At 41.5% G+C, this 15,818-nt stretch overlaps 1 protein-coding gene across 1 annotated transcript in view; it reads right to left on the reverse strand.

Moving 5' to 3' along the window:
• Nucleotides 1-15,818, reverse strand: part of LOC144827851 (uromodulin-like) — a 105,127-nt gene that overhangs the window by 24,164 nt on the left and 65,145 nt on the right. The window contains exons 6-7 of the mRNA XM_078686015.1: nt 14,971-15,130; nt 5,988-6,057 (exon numbers count right to left, since the gene is read on the reverse strand). Of these exons, the coding sequence (XP_078542141.1) occupies nt 5,988-6,057; nt 14,971-15,130 (230 nt within the window). The remainder of the gene's footprint in view (nt 1-5,987; nt 6,058-14,970; nt 15,131-15,818) is intronic.

Consider the following 15,818-nt stretch of genomic DNA (forward strand, 5'->3'; position numbering starts at 1 on the left):
AAAAGAAAACAATATTTCCTACTATCGAATCCTAAAAAAGAGCTCCGCAAAGCTTCCCAGTACCCCTAATCGTGTGAGAATCATAAGGCAAACCGAATGCACCAGATAATCTGGGCTGTACAAAAATATAATTAGGCGTCTTTGTTCACGCCCATATAGGTAAAGCAAAGTGTGCCATGACAACGCCACTGGTGAAATTCTTCACTTAAATCAAATAAACAAAACACATTATTTCCTTCACATGACTCAGTGTTCAGAATTCTGAGTCACCCTAGTAGTCCCAATGAGAGGCTAAATTGAAGCTTCAATTCCAGTCAGTTTTCCAGGAGGCTGGATATATTCACTTGAATGTACCTCTGCCACTCGGAATGCACTGATCACAAGAATAGGTTGTGCTCTAGCAGGCCAAAGTAAGGAAATTGCGACCTGGGGTCTGTTTGTTGGCCCACTGAATTGCAAAGTGCCCATGACCATGTCCCACAGGCCTGGCAATATTTCCCCTGCCTGCCCAGGTTAAAGCTCGGACCAGGCCTGGATGAGTACTTTAGCTGGCTCAGGAGTCTGGCCCTGGTCTCCCTGTCCCTGCCTACTCTGTCACTTGGAACCAAGGAAAGGATCCCACATCCCCAGAAAGGCCTCTGCTATCTGCCCAGACTATAAAGCTCTGACAGGGCACCAGGTCAGAGCTTCTGCAGGGCAACAGGTGGAAGTCCCCAGCCCTAGGGTCTATTCTCCATCCCATCATGTCTTAAAGTGCCCATTATGGGATCCTGGTATCTCAGGGAGGCACCAAGTCAGAGATCTAGCTGGCCCAGAGGTGAAATCCCTGTGCACTAATCTCTAGATGGAGCCCTACATGCCCGGGGACATTTTGCCGACATTTCCAGGTTAGGAACCTCTCAATAGACCGCTAGTCAAAGCAGCAGTGGGTGGAAGGGTAGAAGCCTTAGGCTCCATTTTCTAGCGCACTGTGCCACTTGGAGCCCTGGACAAGGTTCTGTAGGCCCAGGAAGGGCTCCTCTGTTTCATTGAGTGAAAATCCATTTAAAAATCGAAATTAGACCTTTTTCTCAGTTTAACTTACATTTTGGTCTTAAGTGTAAATGGGACAAAAAGTCCTGGTCTTAGTTAAACTTAAGATCAAAAGTAAAGTTTAACTGAGCTAAACTTCTAACTTTTTTGACTTGCAAATGCTTTTTGGGAATACCAAAAGTCGTGAAGTGAGACTTTCACCTCAGTTTACCTTTGTGAATTCGGTCATTGGTCTATTTAGGGATGGACTGCTTCTCTAGCTTTGGCTGCTGTTTCAAGTAAAAAGCTACCAACCATGATTGTTTGACTCAAGGGTATGACTTTTGTGGAGGCCACCCAGCAGAGCAAAGACCAAGCAGCTTGGAAGCTTGAGCCCCCGTAGTGGTCTAACCAGATTGGATGGAATTGAATGGTGCTAGTCCCGGATGCCACCTGGCAGTCCAGGTCCCACCTATGTGTTTGTAGTTCTTCTCCATATTGCACATTTCTGTCGAAGCTTAGAATGACCACTCTGTGGGAAGTCCCGGTCCCCCGGGCAGGTACCCCTGTGTCTCACTCCGGTTGCACCTCAACTTGCCTCTCCCTTCTGTTGTGGGCATTAAGCGGAAGAGCAACAGATCTGGGCTTAGGGCTCAGCCTATCAAGGGTTGGTTGATATGTTGATAAAAAGGCACTGGGTCGGCAGGAGACATCATAGCACTGAAACTGCTCTTACTGCAGTTGTTAATAATATTCGCTCTCAGGTTGACAAGTGCCATACCACTCTTTTGGTTCTGTTGGACCTCACAGCGGCCTTCAACACTCTTTCTCCATCTATATTGGTATCTCGTCTCAGGGAGATGGGTGCCCTGGGTCTTCTTGCCTCCTTTCTTAATGAAAGGGAACAGAGAGTGAAACTGGGTCCGTTTCTTTCCGCCTCTAAACCTGCGCACTGTGGGGTCCCCCAGGGCTCTTCATTGAGCTCTACACTTTTTAACATCTATGTGGCCCCCCCTTGCCAGGATGGTGAGTTCATTTGGGTTGGAGATGCTGTCCTATGCAGACGGCAACCAAATAATAGTCTCGCTCACTCACTCAGTATAGGATTCTGCTCAGAATTTTAGGAGCTGCATGGAGGCCGTCTCTCAGTGGATCGTTCAGAGCTTCTTGAAATTGAATGGGGAGAAAACTGAGGTATTAATCTTTGGGGGCAATCAGGAAATTTGGTCAAGGGACTGGTGGCCGCCCTCACTTGGGGAATGCCCCCGTCCAGGCCAGTATGGCAAGAACGTATGGGTGCTAATGGACACTGCCCTTTCCTTTGACCATCAGGTTAATAGGTCTGTTTCCACCTGCTGTGGCATTATTAGGATCCTTAGAAAGATCTCCCACTATTCTTTCCCCAGATGCTCGGAAACAGGCTACGGTAGCATTAGTCTCTTCCAGACTGGACTATTGTAATGCCCTTTATTTGGGCATTAACAAGAGTCTTATTCATCACCTTCAAATGGTCCAGAATGCTGCGGCGAAGATGGTTTTGAACCTCCCTAGACCTGCCTCAGCCTTGGCAGCCCATGAGAACTTACACTGGCTTCCGATACATTGTAGGATCACTTTTAAAATTCAATGTCTTTCCAATGGAGCCTTTTATGGCACTGGTCCGGAGGGTATCAAGTCACTTGTACATCTCTATACCCCCAGTAGATCTCTTCGTTCCTCTAATAAAAACTTTCCTGTGGTCCCTAGGTTTGTAAGGGCAAAATGGGGCGGTAGAGCGTTTTCTATTGTTTTCTATTGTGGCGCCCAGATTGTGGAACTCTCACCCTCCTGAGCTTATAGGGCAGCCCTCTCTTTCTCTGTTCCGTAAGGCCTTAAAAACCTGGCTTTTCTCTGAGGCGTACTTGTAAAGCTGACCCCTCTGACTGTGTGTTGGATGATTTGCGCAAGCGCCTTGATGCCCTTGATCTAAGTTGTGCTTTATAAGACTCTATTCTTTCATTCATTCAGGTAAACAAAGGTTCGATGAAAGGATACTCATCTGTCCATAGTAACAACCATTGGGGTGTTATGGCATAGATTCTTTATCTAGTGATATGGCAGATTTTATTGAGAATCTAGAATTGTCTCAGTACTTACCTTGTGTGATCTCTTCCATAGTCATTATCTCCTTGTTACTTTCTGTTGACTTTTGAAAAGTGTTGAATGGTTGCCCCCACGATCATTGGGAGACCCATTTGTTCCTTTCAGATGATCTATTTATTTGCATTGACGGTGGTGTGGCATTTATGCTTGCTTCATAAATTATGTCTAAGCGTTTTGACCATTCCTAAGAGCACTCATAATCTCTAGCTGTACCCCCAAGGCTATCCACATTATGGCTAGTTCTAAAAGGCCAAGGCTCTTTTTTTGAGTTTCAGCTTAAGGGGTAGGAAGGTATTTTGTTTTCTACTAAGACAGGAGCATTTTGAAACGTATTTCCTTCATAATCATTTGGTACATATTTGCACACCGTTGTTAGTATCTGTCTGCCGTGTTTGTTCATATCAGAGGAGACATGCTATGATCAGCTTGGGTCTCTCTGTGTTTTTATTAGGTAGTATCTGGGCCTGGACTCTGTGTGCCCTAGGAAGTTATAAAAGTGGAAAGTAAGCCAATCCTGTAAGGTGTGGTAAATGTTTGACCAAAAAACATTTATGTTGTTTTGCTCTAGGTTTACTGAGATTCCATAGAATTATTTGTTGTGTCATACTGTCCCTTTCTGCTTAAGGTACTAAAAACTAGGGACCCCAAGAGTCAGCCCCTTCCAGTGATAGTTAGTTTCTTTTCAAGTCCATCCACCTTATTGAGGGAAAATACCAATTTCTGATAGTATTGAATATGAAAACACTGCACCCCAATAACGTTCCTACCACATACATATCTTTGAGAATATTCGCTAGTGAGACTTATAATCCTGAAGATGTGACTGTAGGGTTGTTATTTGACCCCAAGGGTCCCCATAAACTTGGTGAAGAAAGGTTTTGTGAGTTCATGACTGAGGCCATCTTATTGTTATATTGTTGTGGGGATGTAATGCTGCTCACCGGTTTATCCTGATTTTCCCATTGGCCTGCCAGAATGAACCCAGGGTCTATTCTGTATGTCTTCATCTCTTAAGGTATTTAAGGCCAGATTGGGTGGGGCAGCCACTAACGCCCAGGTTAGGGTAGGATTTTGAAGGAGATACAGCTAAGTCCATGCGCACATTCATGATCATCTGGTCGGTAGATAGGACCCCTTGGCAGATGGCACCAGAAGTACAGCACTTACAGAGGAGGCCTCTTGGGTCTTCTAGGACATGTAATGGCATGAACATGATGCACAACTGCACTATGTTGGAAACAACCTTTACAACACGGTCATTACAACGCACTACCGTTACAACGCAGTCATTACAACACAACATCCTTTACATTGTATGCCATTACAATGCAGCCATTATAGCGCATGTCACGATAACGCATGTCTTTACAACGCATGTCACTACAAAGCATGTCATTACAACGCATTATAAGGTAAGTAATGGGGAATAGTAATTTGTAACCCTACACTATCCAACACTTACCCTACTATTGCTCTAAAGTAATGCGCGTTGTAATGGTATGTCTTGTAATGGTATTCGTTGAAATGGAATGCATTGTAAATGTAGTTTCTAAAAAAAAATTGTTTTGGAATGCGTTGTAAAATCATGCGTTGTTATTGAAGTTGCGAGTCCGAAACTGTGTTGTGAAGGCAGGCGTTGTAAATGTTTGCGTTGTAAAGTCATACATTCCACCATGTGGACAGATCTGTAGTTGCAGAGTCGATGGCTAGGGTACCAGAGGTATGGAAGCCTCAGTGCTGTATCCCTGGAGTCAGTGTGCTGTGCAAGCTCTCCTTTTGAGCTTACTATCATTAAGGGCTGCCCTCGATCCTCAAATTAGAAAGCGTGGTAAAGAGGATGGAGAGGCATTTACTCACATTTTCAAGGTCTCTGCGGTCCAAAAACATGATGAGTCAGCAATTTCTCATGAACCTCCTTGGTTTCTGATTGTATTCTATCCAGAGGGGGAAGAGTTTCGCACTTCATCTGAGAATGATGCTGGTGGCAGAGGTCTGTGAGTCATCAAGATCTACACAAAAGTAGCCATCTTCCTCTGTGTCCTGACTCTTCCTTCGAGTGTTTACTTTTACACAACAGTAGTTGTCAGTTTCCCCATCAGTATGGACCACATGCACCCCACACAATTGTGTCTAAGCATGGGCAGAATGTGGGAATATGAAATACGCGAATTTGCGTGAATTCGTAATCGCGATTCGCAAAATCCTATGCTATTTTTTTTGCGAGTTCTTGATTTTTTTTACTTGTTCGGGAACGCGAACTTGCGCATGCGGTCTCAACGGTCGCATACATGTTGTTTCCACTTAACCAGCCTGCACGCGATGGCTTTTTCCTATTTCGGGTCGCAATGATGTGTTCGCGTTAGCAATTTCCTGTTTTGGGTCGCAATGACTTGTTCGTGATCGCGGCGTCGCTCGGCCAGCTACCAAAATCTCGCGGCGCTCACAAACAGGGAGGAAAACTCATCAGCGAACGCAGAATCATGGTGAGTCAATGGCGTGCACGCGAGATTTTATTTTTGAAGCGCGCACAAGAAAAAAAATCAGCCAACTCGCGAATTGCGGATTTTTGGGCAATTAGGCGCGATCCGCGAATCGGGAAATTGCCAAAATTACGCAAGCAGAACGAAGTTTCTGCCCATACTTACTTTTGTCCCACAACCACTTACACATAACAAGAAACACTTCCAAAACTATTCAAGCACAACATTTCTGTATAATAGCGGATAGTAAATATTTGCAGAGCAGGGTGTTTTTGGGTGGGCTTCTTATGTAAACTGCAAATCGAATAACCACAGCAGTGCAGTAGAACACAATATGAAAGCAATGGTTTATACCTGAAATCCCAATTGGAGCCATTTCAAGAGTTACAGTGTCTTCTTTAGCAGAACGAGATGAAGATGAACACTGAAAGGGAATAAAAGAAAATCAAGGATGTTTAAGTTTTCACTTCACATCTGGAGGCTCTATCAAATCTGGAATTCTCGTTCAACTACCACACTCAACACCACACTGACTCTTGGCACCCCTCATTTCAGCTCACATTTTGCACCATGACCCGGCATACCCCTCAAATTTGAGATTCCTACCAAGCCTAACCTTTACATCTAGAACACTACCTATTCAAATGCTCCTACCATGTCCAGTATGAAAAGCAGCATTTGTCTCTAACAGGTACTCATATTCAGCACCTTCTCACATCCAAGCCCACTTTACAAGCGGAACACAAGGGATTGACTTCTCACTCAAAAGCAGCTCACCCAGTCAGTTGGCTAAACTTTGTTGTGGCTATTGGCAGAGAAAAAGCTGCAAGAGCCATGTACTGATAAGTTGACTAGTAATAACTGAACACTGCTGGTGGTCCCTGCTAGAGTGAGCGATAAACAGTAATTGCTGTCCCTGAGGTCCTGGATGCCGTGGAAGTGGCCAAGAGCCTGCAACAGAATCTCTGAGATTGGAAAAATGTTTGGACGTCAGGAGCTTCAGTGGGAACTTGTGGCAAAGGTATTTGATATCCAGTGGATCTCGCCAGATATATCTTGAGGCTTGCCGCACTGGAGGATTCAGAGCTCCATAAAAATTACTAAATTTGAAGGTAGAAATTTTGACCAGGCAAAGGTGTGACAAGGATGCAAAGTATGCAGCCAATGGGGTACCTGCAGCATCAGCTAACTTTAGATTTTACCCACTGTGAGCTTTTCCTGTCAAACCCAAAGGCCTCGGTGAGACCTCATCCAATAGCTATCCACCTTTGAGAAGACTTAATCAAATATAGCCGGCATCCTTGTCCTGCTGGAGGATTCTGACTTTCATTTCAGAGAATGAGCCAAAAGGTAGAATTTTGACTGGGTGACTCTCGCAAACAGCTTCCCGGGTGCAAACACACACAGCCGCACCCTAGTACTTCACAGGTCTTCAAAAGATAATTTTTGGGTAAAGAAGACTCTGTTCTTTTCCACCCCTTTTTATAGCCCCCACATCCCCACTCTGCCTAATGCTGAAAGAATTAGACTCCCCCAAAATTTCGCTCTCGATGCGCCTCTGGAAATGACCACAAGCAGGCAACTCCAGCACAAACCTGCTCTGACCTTACACACTCTCTTGTTTTAGTGCTATGAAAACAAACGCTTTGCTTGCCTCACTTAGTTCTCACACCCCCTCTTTAACCACTTCGCAGGCGGGGTAATTCCATGCGGTGCGGGGGGAGTGGCCACGCGTGGCACCGCAGTGCTCATGATGAGGCATCTGCCCAGTGTAGCTGGGCTCATGACGAGCTGGACTTGTCATGACTCCGCCCACTCCAATAGAACGCCCGCACTGGCGTGGAATTCGCCGCATGGGGGAGTGGGCGGCCGTTATGACGAGCCCAGCTCGTCATGAGCACAGCTTTACTGTGCCTCACGACGAGCCCGGCTCATCCTAAGCACGCAAGGGGTTAATATGAACATAAAAGCTTTTCAATTACATTTATAATCCTATACTGTGCTTCACATGGAAATATAGAACTCAAGGTTCTCACCACCCCAAATTAGCTCTCTGGTATACTTTCTCAAATGTAAGAATTACACGTATTCAGTATCTGTCAGTCACGGCCACTTTAAAACAGTGTACAACTCGACAAATTGTTATGTTCCTAAATTAACATCTCACACTTAAAAGCTCCTTTACATTTCTTTTGCTAGATGGACCTTTCTTTAAAACTCCACCAGAGAAGAGTGGTGAAGTATGCTCCACAAAGAGCAACTCAAAGCGTTGTTATTTGTTATAAAAAAATCTGCCTGTCAATGCTTTTCGCAAGCCTTTCGACCCCTTAAGAGGCTGGATGATGAGTATAATACGTCATATTTCCGATTGGGAAGGACGATGCACGGAAATAAGACAGTATAGTTGAATAAAGGGCGAGTGGATGCATGGCCAGATGCATCAATGCATAGATGCATAAATGGATGTATCAATGTATGGATGGAAGGATAAAGGAAAACAGGGACCAGTTCTTACGATAGCCGAGTGGGCTGATAGATGCTTGAGATTGGTTCTGGGACAGATGTATCTATGGATATATAGGCGTATGGCTGCATGAATGGCACAGTGCTTACAATAGGCGAGTGGGCACATAGATAATTAAGATAAGTGCAGGAACAGATGTATGTATGTTTGTAAATAAGTAGGAATGCGGGCCTGGTGGTCTGTTTGCTAATTACCCCACGATGATGTTGCACCTGTGTTGCAATAGGAGAAGGGAAATTCTGAGAAAAAATGAAATGTGTCTTTTTAAAGGATTTCCCTTCTCCTAAGTGCTAGTCACCTGGCATGTTGTCTGCACTTCTAAGTAGTGAGTAATGTGCATGTTTTCTCAGTCTCGCTGCAGTGCAATAAAGAAAAAAAAAACAGATGAGGTTTTCAAGGCCCAAAAATAGACCCCCATAAAGACCTATTACGAGTCCCTCAAAAATAAAGTGCTGGTGCTCAGACCCCCACAGACACCCACCCCCCACTTAAAGCCAGGGGAGCAGTGTTATGTTTGGGAAGTTGCAGATAAAATTGTAGGCTAATAATGGAAATTGTTGTGTGTGCTGTTTGGGTGATAATATCTTAAGTACATAGATTCAAATGTTTAAAAATACTATCTATAAAGTTGTCTGCGGTGGGTAGCAGAGAGAGTGGTACGGGGTGGTGGGGTGTGGCAGAGAGGTGAAAAGTGTGAGGTAGTGCACTTACATATAAATTGTAAAGGTCTACATAAATATTTAAATAAATACTTGCTGTTTGTTTTATGACACTACTTGAACCCCTTGACAACTTGCACATTGGCTAAGTGCATTTACTTCCCGAGATTTCATGAAGTTGTGCTTTGGGTTACTTGTAGCCCAAGCCCCGAGCATCATCTGCACCAAAGATTGTGGGCCTACACTCCATGAGTGTTGCATGGGCCCATTTCTTGAAATTCTGCTTGAGGCTCCTTCACGATCCCTGGTCTGTTGACTGGTGGGTCCCCTTGAAGGTAACTCTAATTTTCCTTGGGGTTTCCGGGTTTCTCCAGACATGCCCTGACTCCCTACCAAGTGGTGAGTCCCTCAGACTTTGCTGGTCTGCACCGAAGCCTATCTCTTCTTTCTGCACCGTTTGCTGTTGCCAAAGATTGTTGGGTCCAATCCGGAAACCGACACCCGCAGTACTCAACATCCTTTGTGGGACAGCTCGATTCCAGGTCCTGGTCATCACCAAAGCCTCCTGGTCCTTGTGGCTGAAGAGTCAAGCTTCACCTTCTTCACGTGAAATCACCCAACATCGATGGGCATTTGACTATCATGCTCCTGGCACATGACCCAGACTCTGTCCCCTCTGCTTTCAGGTTCTTTTCATCTTCGATTCAGGCTTGGATCACACCGTACACTTTCCACTTAGAAGCCATCAGCACTTTGCAGCCGATCGCCATTGAAAAGGCTGACGAAACACAACACCAAAAGACACCTATGCACCGGCTTCCCTGGGGGAGGTAACTTGAGTACTCTGGTGCTCCAGTAGGTGTTGGCTCTAGAACCCCTAGTTCTGAAGGGATTTGCTCTAAGACCTCTTCTAAATGTCCTTTATCTTTAAAAATCAAACATTGACTTTCCCCATAGAAGTTAATGGTGATTCGCGGCTGTGTTCACACCCTGCACTTGTCCCCAGTGGGTCCCCTGTGTCACTACCTTTGGTGGTTCCTGGTGGCCCCAGCGGCTCTTAAGGCTCTTGGACCTTGTGTCTATGCAAATCGTGGTTCTTATCCCACTTTCTTAATATATGGTTTGGTATGCCCCTATGGCTCAACATATGTTGTGCTAATTTACTGTGTGATATAAAGTTTACTGAATGTACTTTTGCCCCCAGCCTCATATGGAAACTAGTGGGATGTGTTTGGAATAAATACATATATTTTATATATATATACCTGGTGTGGTTCTCCCTTCATTTGGTAATTCACCAGATTATAGACTGGTAAAACAAGCTGCTTTATATTCCTTCAAGACTTAGCCTGAAGGCTGCTCTCCACAGGTACCACTAGGATAGCTTTTTTATAAAGGATGTCTTTAACATACTATCAATAAGGGTTATTTGGACTGATGCAATGTGCCCACTAGAATAGTGGAAAGCATATGCCAGGCCAACTTTTCACAGTCCACATTAGGCAGAACCAAGCATACCCTCTACAAATATATAAAAGCATTATAAAGATACCTTGGTTACAAACAACTATGATTGGAGAAATGTTTAAAGCAAATTGCACCTAAACGTAGCAAATAAACCAAAATATTTTATGACATGCAACAATTTAAAGTCAAACTCATCAAATGCAACAAAGAAGTAGATTACTTAGAAATAATAGCCAAAGGCATACTATAGAATCAATAGTAACCTATAAAAGTCCGTAAAATGTAAACAAATCATTTTTAATATAAATATTAATCCTATTTTATTACATCAGTCTAAAAATTAAATACAACTTAAACCTGTACATGATTTAAACAAAAAATGGAAAAATTCCCAACTGAAAAACAAACTTAATCTATTACATAAAATAAATGCAACACATAAACCTCACAATTCCAAGTAACAATCGCATAATATGTAAACAAACAATTAAATATAGCATTTCTTACCCAAAAGAAATGAAATAAATACGACTTTCCGACTTTCTGTTCTATCGTTGCAAATTTCTTTCTGTATGGACATAGTATAAAAAAACAACCAAAAAAACACAATAACTAAGCTTTAATCCTCCTTCAACACCCTCTACTTTAAAACTGCATAAACAATCTTTAAAAATGGACTTACCTGTCCTGACGAACAGTAGCATCATAGCACAACATGAATCAAGAAAAGGGATTACAAAATAACACATATAGATTAGAAAAAAAGGTAGTTGTAAAATAAAAATTGCAGCTTAACGAGTAATACATATTTTGAATAAATGTATGAAAAATGTATAAAATTATTAAACATGTAAAGCATGTAAAAATGTTGTTAAAAATGTTAACAAAATAGAAATATAAATCAAATATATATAATAATATAATATATACTGAAAAAGTGTTATCATTATGTTGAAAATATGTATTTAAAACAGCGTAAAAACTGTTAATCAATGGAAAAAGTGAAAAATGTACAACATACAATACTATTAAAACATAATTTTGTTTTTATTTAATAAAAAATGTTTTCTTTATTTAACTATACATGTGTTACTTCTAGAAAACGTATTTATTTATATTACTGTTTACAAACGTAAAAATAAAAATATATATATTTCGATAGACCAACAGTTATTTCGACTGCATACAAATAAAATTAAAACAGAGGACTCAATACTAAAATTCGAAAATGTAATAATCACACTCTAACATGAACCAGTTCTAAGAAAATGTTGCACACTAAAGGGGTGACATTTCCTATTCCCACTCCAATCTAGTCCAATTTGGGGAAGGTGTTGGATATTAAAATGGTGACATTTACTATTCCCACTTCAATCTAACCATATTGAGGGAAGGTGTTGAACACTAAAGGGGTGACATTCCCTATTCCCACTCCAATCAAAGCCTATTTGAGGAATGTATTGGACACTAACTAGGTGAAATGCCCTATTTCCACTGCAATCTAAAACATGTTATGTTAATACAATTAAAAACGTCATATGCACAATAAATACTCCCTTCCAAACACACAATTTTGTATCTATAAAATAAAATAAATGTAATTTAAAAATACACTAACCAGAACTACAATCCTTCATATTCATATCTAAACATTAACATATCTAAGATATGTATTATTCCTAATAATCATTTATATATTTCCCAAAATATCTGCTAACATTATTAAATTTAACACCATAAAACAGAAAAGAAAATCATATTCTATAATTAACAATCATAAAAACACAAAATCAAACAATCAATTAAAACAATAGAAAGTACTAAAATATTACAATTAAAAAATATATTTCTAATACTAATTGTATTATGAATATTTATCTTTCACAAACATAGCATGTAAATATCTTATAAAAGAAAATGTAAGATTATTTTACTTGTCTTAAATTATTTTGCATATATTTTTCTATGTTTTTCATTTGTTTCATGTATTTGCTTTTTAATATTTGAAAATATCATACCATTCATATGTAGTTTAATTAATTACAAATTATAATTTATCAAAATTATTAATGTAACAAAATAAATATAAAATAATACAATTTAAAATATAAAAACTAAATGTATATTTACATTAATTATAAATGATAATTTATTCAAATTATGTAACAGTGCAAATACGACATGCCTTACTGGGCAACCAGAAAGGTGGATGGGATCCCGGAGGCCACACCACTCAAGGCCAGACTGCTAGCAGATCCCATGGAAAGTAAAGCTATTTCACTTATTTAACGGAAAATAATTAACAGTTTACCAGACCTGTTGCAACAGCTATATATGAGTTGGCAGAATGATGTGGGGGACTTGGATAAGGAGGAGGATTGGTGCAAGGTGCTGTCCTCCCCACGAGAGGTGGCAATACCATCCCAACTGCGGCTTTCCAATTGAAAAGTTTGCAGCACACATACACTTGGTTAAGATGGGCCGAAGTAGCTCCGCAGACTGTAGACGGGGATGTGGGGAGACAGGCATGTTTTATCATATTATCATATATCATATACTCTGGGAATGTCTCTAGATCCAGTCATTCTGGAAGGCTCTCAACATGGTGGTCAGAGAGGTCAGTGGGGTAGCCTTAGGATGATCCCCAAGTAATGTCTGCTCAATACATGGGACGCTACAGACTTCAATCGAATAGACCAAATATGGGCAGCCACTGACTTTATGTTAACGAAGCGTAATATAGTCTGTATATATAGTTGGATGGGAACAGGATATTGATGGGTGCATGTTGGCTGAACGAGCAGTCTTCACAAATAGAGGATGCCCTAAGTAGTGGGACATGGTGTGGGGGAAATGGAATATATTTTGAAGCAATACTTGCTTCTCTCCATTGATGCTAGAGCATGGGCCAACAAGGCTAACTCGAAATACTATACGGAGTGGGAGAGGGTGCTGTACCATCCGTTAAGGATATATTGTGATGAGTTAATTGCATTGAAATATGTAATTCTAATAAATGCCAATAAATAGTTTAATTAAAAAAATTGATGTAACAATTAGAATTCAAAATATTTTTTTATTAACATTATGTTAAGTATTTATTTGCATATCATTATAAAAATTAATCTACTACGTACTTTTGAATATTCACTTTTTAGAATTCACCATACGCCTATACCATAAAAAACCCAATATACCACTTCAAATACAACTAGAACACCTTTATTTTTACAACATAAGTAGACATTTCCAAAATGTCATAATTAATATATTTTTTTCTCAGAATACAAATAAAAAATTAGTAAACATGCTAAATCAAACACACTACAATAAATGACATACTAATTAACATTTACAAATTGTATTACATACAACTATATGTGCTAAATTGACATATTTCATACCAATATTAAGAACATCTCTTAAAAGAATTGTTTTATCTTCAAATTTACTCTTGTTGATATTTTTACATGCCGATATTCTTGACACAATATTTTTGTATTCCATAGGTTTTTTCCCCATATTTTGTCCAAATATCCTTAAGACATAGGGGGCATTAGGATGACGGGCGGCCTTAGTCCGCCCACCATCCCATCAGATTACGGGACCGCCGGCCATAAGGGCAGGGGTCCCGTGGGGGGTATTAGGATGCGCCCGCCACAGTGGCAGGTGCATCATGCATTTTTAACATTGTGGTGGGCGGTGCTCTCAGCACCGCCCGCCACTATGCGAAAAATGCATGTGACGCATTTGCATAGACAAAGCGGCAGGCACCGCACGGTCCTGCCGCTTTGTCTATGCAAATGCTGGGGGCTACCACACATCCCCCCCATGTGCACCCCCCACCTCACCTTCAACATGGGGGCAAGCAGGGGGCCCCCAAAGTGAAGACCGCATGCCTTTCCGTGGCGGCAATGCCGCCACGTAAAGGCTTCTCAAAAATCCCATACTAATATGGATGGCGGTGTCTCATAGACAGCGCCACCATATTAAACTTTTTCTGACCTGGTTGCAAGGTGACCGGGACGGAAAAGCGATGGACGGTGTTTCCTTTTGCCGCAGTCCCCCCTGCCATTGAAATATGGCGGGGGAAAATGGGTGGCGGGCGGGTGGCGTGCGTGCAAGGATGTCGGGCTGATCGCCACCGCCTGCATGGTGGTGGCGATCCACCCGACATCCTAATGGGCCCCTTACTCTTCTACCCCGTGTTTTGCTTAATGGTTATTCCGCATCAAATTTAAATTCCTGTTAAGTTACTAGCTATTAACCAATTACACAATGTGAGACATGCGAATATTAGTTGGGGTGGTGGAGTACCTACCTCAAGTAATAATCTAAATCCTTGTCAGGGTGAGCTACTAAAGTCACCAAATAGACCCGAGCTTTTTTCCTAGTAGTGCAGTCAGGCTTAACTTGAAGGAAAATATTTACGCAGTACCAAACTGTACTAAAGTCATGACACAACATAATAAAAACCCCAACCTAATTTAGAAAAATAAAGAATAAGTTGATTCTGTTTGAATATTCACGTCTTGCTGTACTCACTCACACTCCTCACAGAGAAAAGTTCCACCTTTCATGCCAGTAACTCACTGACTGTGCTCACACCTGCTTCAAGTGGGGCTCATGCATCAGCTTGTTTAAAAAAGAATTTACATTATTTTTGTGCATCAACCTCATCACTTACCTGGCAGGTATTTGACGGTGTGATTGGGCAAAGGGACACATCACACTTCATATATACTTCAGACTGGTCTTTAAAGATGAATGTCTCTATCTCAAACATGACTTGCAGGGAGTGGCCATTTTGAATCAAATGTACATTCACGTCCTGGGTCACTGCACAGCTGCAAAGAGAAGAGCATTGTGAAGGTAAAATTAAAAGACTGTTTATAAAGCACAACACCCCCTAAAGGAAGCTGACCCATGATGTGTGCTTAATTGCCCTACAAGGGCACTGGGTGAGATGTCCTTATTGTACAGATATTGTGTAAGTGTATGAAAGTGAAAGATGTTCAGTCCTTTTTAATCAAAACTGATGTCCAACAGGGCTAACTCAAGGATGGGTTTGGCTTCCCTTTTTTTTATTAGTGACATGAATATGAAATCATTTGCTTCTGAATCATGTATAAACAAATTTCACTTTCCATTTTTCTAGTTCCTCTTTAATAGCACAAGGGGAGTTAAAGCCAGCTTGTGTGTTAACAATCATTCTATTAATGTGTTGCTCCTTCGGGGCTTATAAATAGCATGGATGGGGTTTTGTAGTCAGTTGGGCTCATGGGGCTGCCAGCAAAAGCACTGTTGCAGCTGGCCTTCAATTCTACTGTGTTTAAATGAGTCTCACCAGGGTGGGGAGTCACAGAGGCTCCCTTCCGGTTAGAATCTGAGATGCTGATTGTACAGGGTGATGTCACTATTGCATCAGCATCAATGGTACACTGAAAATGTAGACCCATGTGTATGTGTTACCATGGCAGTTTGTTTCATAATTTAAAGGCCAAAGCGTAGAATGCTACAAGGAGCAGGCAATGT

Source organism: Lissotriton helveticus, chromosome 4_1 (genome assembly GCF_964261635.1).
Source record: "Lissotriton helveticus chromosome 4_1, aLisHel1.1, whole genome shotgun sequence".
Classification (NCBI taxonomy): Eukaryota; Metazoa; Chordata; class Amphibia; order Caudata; family Salamandridae; genus Lissotriton; species Lissotriton helveticus.